This window comes from Dreissena polymorpha, chromosome 12, assembly GCF_020536995.1.
Source record: "Dreissena polymorpha isolate Duluth1 chromosome 12, UMN_Dpol_1.0, whole genome shotgun sequence".
In the NCBI taxonomy this organism is placed as follows: Eukaryota; Metazoa; Mollusca; class Bivalvia; order Myida; family Dreissenidae; genus Dreissena; species Dreissena polymorpha.
The window spans coordinates 52,583,897-52,584,753 of NC_068366.1; the positions used below are offsets into that span (position 1 = coordinate 52,583,897).

The 857-nt window shown below is 32.0% G+C and overlaps 1 protein-coding gene across 2 annotated transcripts in view; it reads left to right on the forward strand.

The window, feature by feature from the left end:
- The window catches only part of LOC127853152 (PLAC8-like protein 1), a 70,283-nt gene extending 69,717 nt beyond the window's left edge, over positions 1 to 566 (forward strand). The window contains exon 4 of one of the 2 annotated variants that reach the window (XM_052387397.1): positions 376 to 556. In XM_052387397.1, coding sequence (XP_052243357.1) covers positions 376 to 468 — 93 coding nt within the window. In that variant the 3' untranslated portion in view covers positions 469 to 556. Of the gene's footprint in view, positions 1 to 375 lie in introns of both variants that reach the window. The other variant, XM_052387399.1, reaches the window with a different exon arrangement.
- The last annotated feature ends 291 nt before the right edge of the window (positions 567 to 857 follow it).

Below are 857 nucleotides of genomic sequence, written 5' to 3' on the forward strand. Positions count from 1 at the left end.
ATTAAACAATCAAATCAAAATAAGATTTTCTGGATCATAATGGCAATTTTTCACATCATTATGTCCGCATTAACGAAGCAGGTTTCAACATGATTAGCTTAGGTTAATCTAAACATTGTTTAACTCAGCGAAGACGTGAAGTGAAATGACGCCATTTTGGTTTATTTTTATGACATCGTATTCTGTGTAATTGTTTTTTTTCAGCTTTTTGTTGTCAATTTTCGAGATACAAACAAGACGAAACGGAAAATAAAAACACTCACCAAGGATTATAGTTAAGATTGTCAAAGCTTCTCTTTATAAGTGGATCTCTGTTTAACATTGATCGTGTATTCTCTGTGTATAATTGTGTGTATTTTTATTCAATTATTTCAGGGCGATATCTGCTACGACATCCTTGCAATAGGTTGTTGTTCGGAGCTGGCGCTCTGTCAGATGATGAGGGAGTTGGATGCTATGGGACTGTAGAACGTCACATGCACTGGCCACTCTTGCCGCGATTCCATTCGAATGAGTTTTTATATATAGTATATGAATGATAAAAAACAAACGCGTTTTCTATTTTAAGATGCATGATTTACGTAGTGAGGATGTAGCAGTCGTATGATTTAGAATTTGTAACATTATGTTTACTTAATATGATGACATTAAAGGCACATTTAGTCTATTTTAAATTAGCAGCATATTTTACGAATGAAGCATATTTACTAAAAAATAAAATAAACTGCCTTTTAAGAATATTTAGTAGCATAACTAGCATTTAACAGCTATAAAGCATGCTTATTTAACGTAATAAATGTAATAAAGAGCGCATGAGCCTATTTATCAGCATATTTTAAATATTTAGCATGTTTACT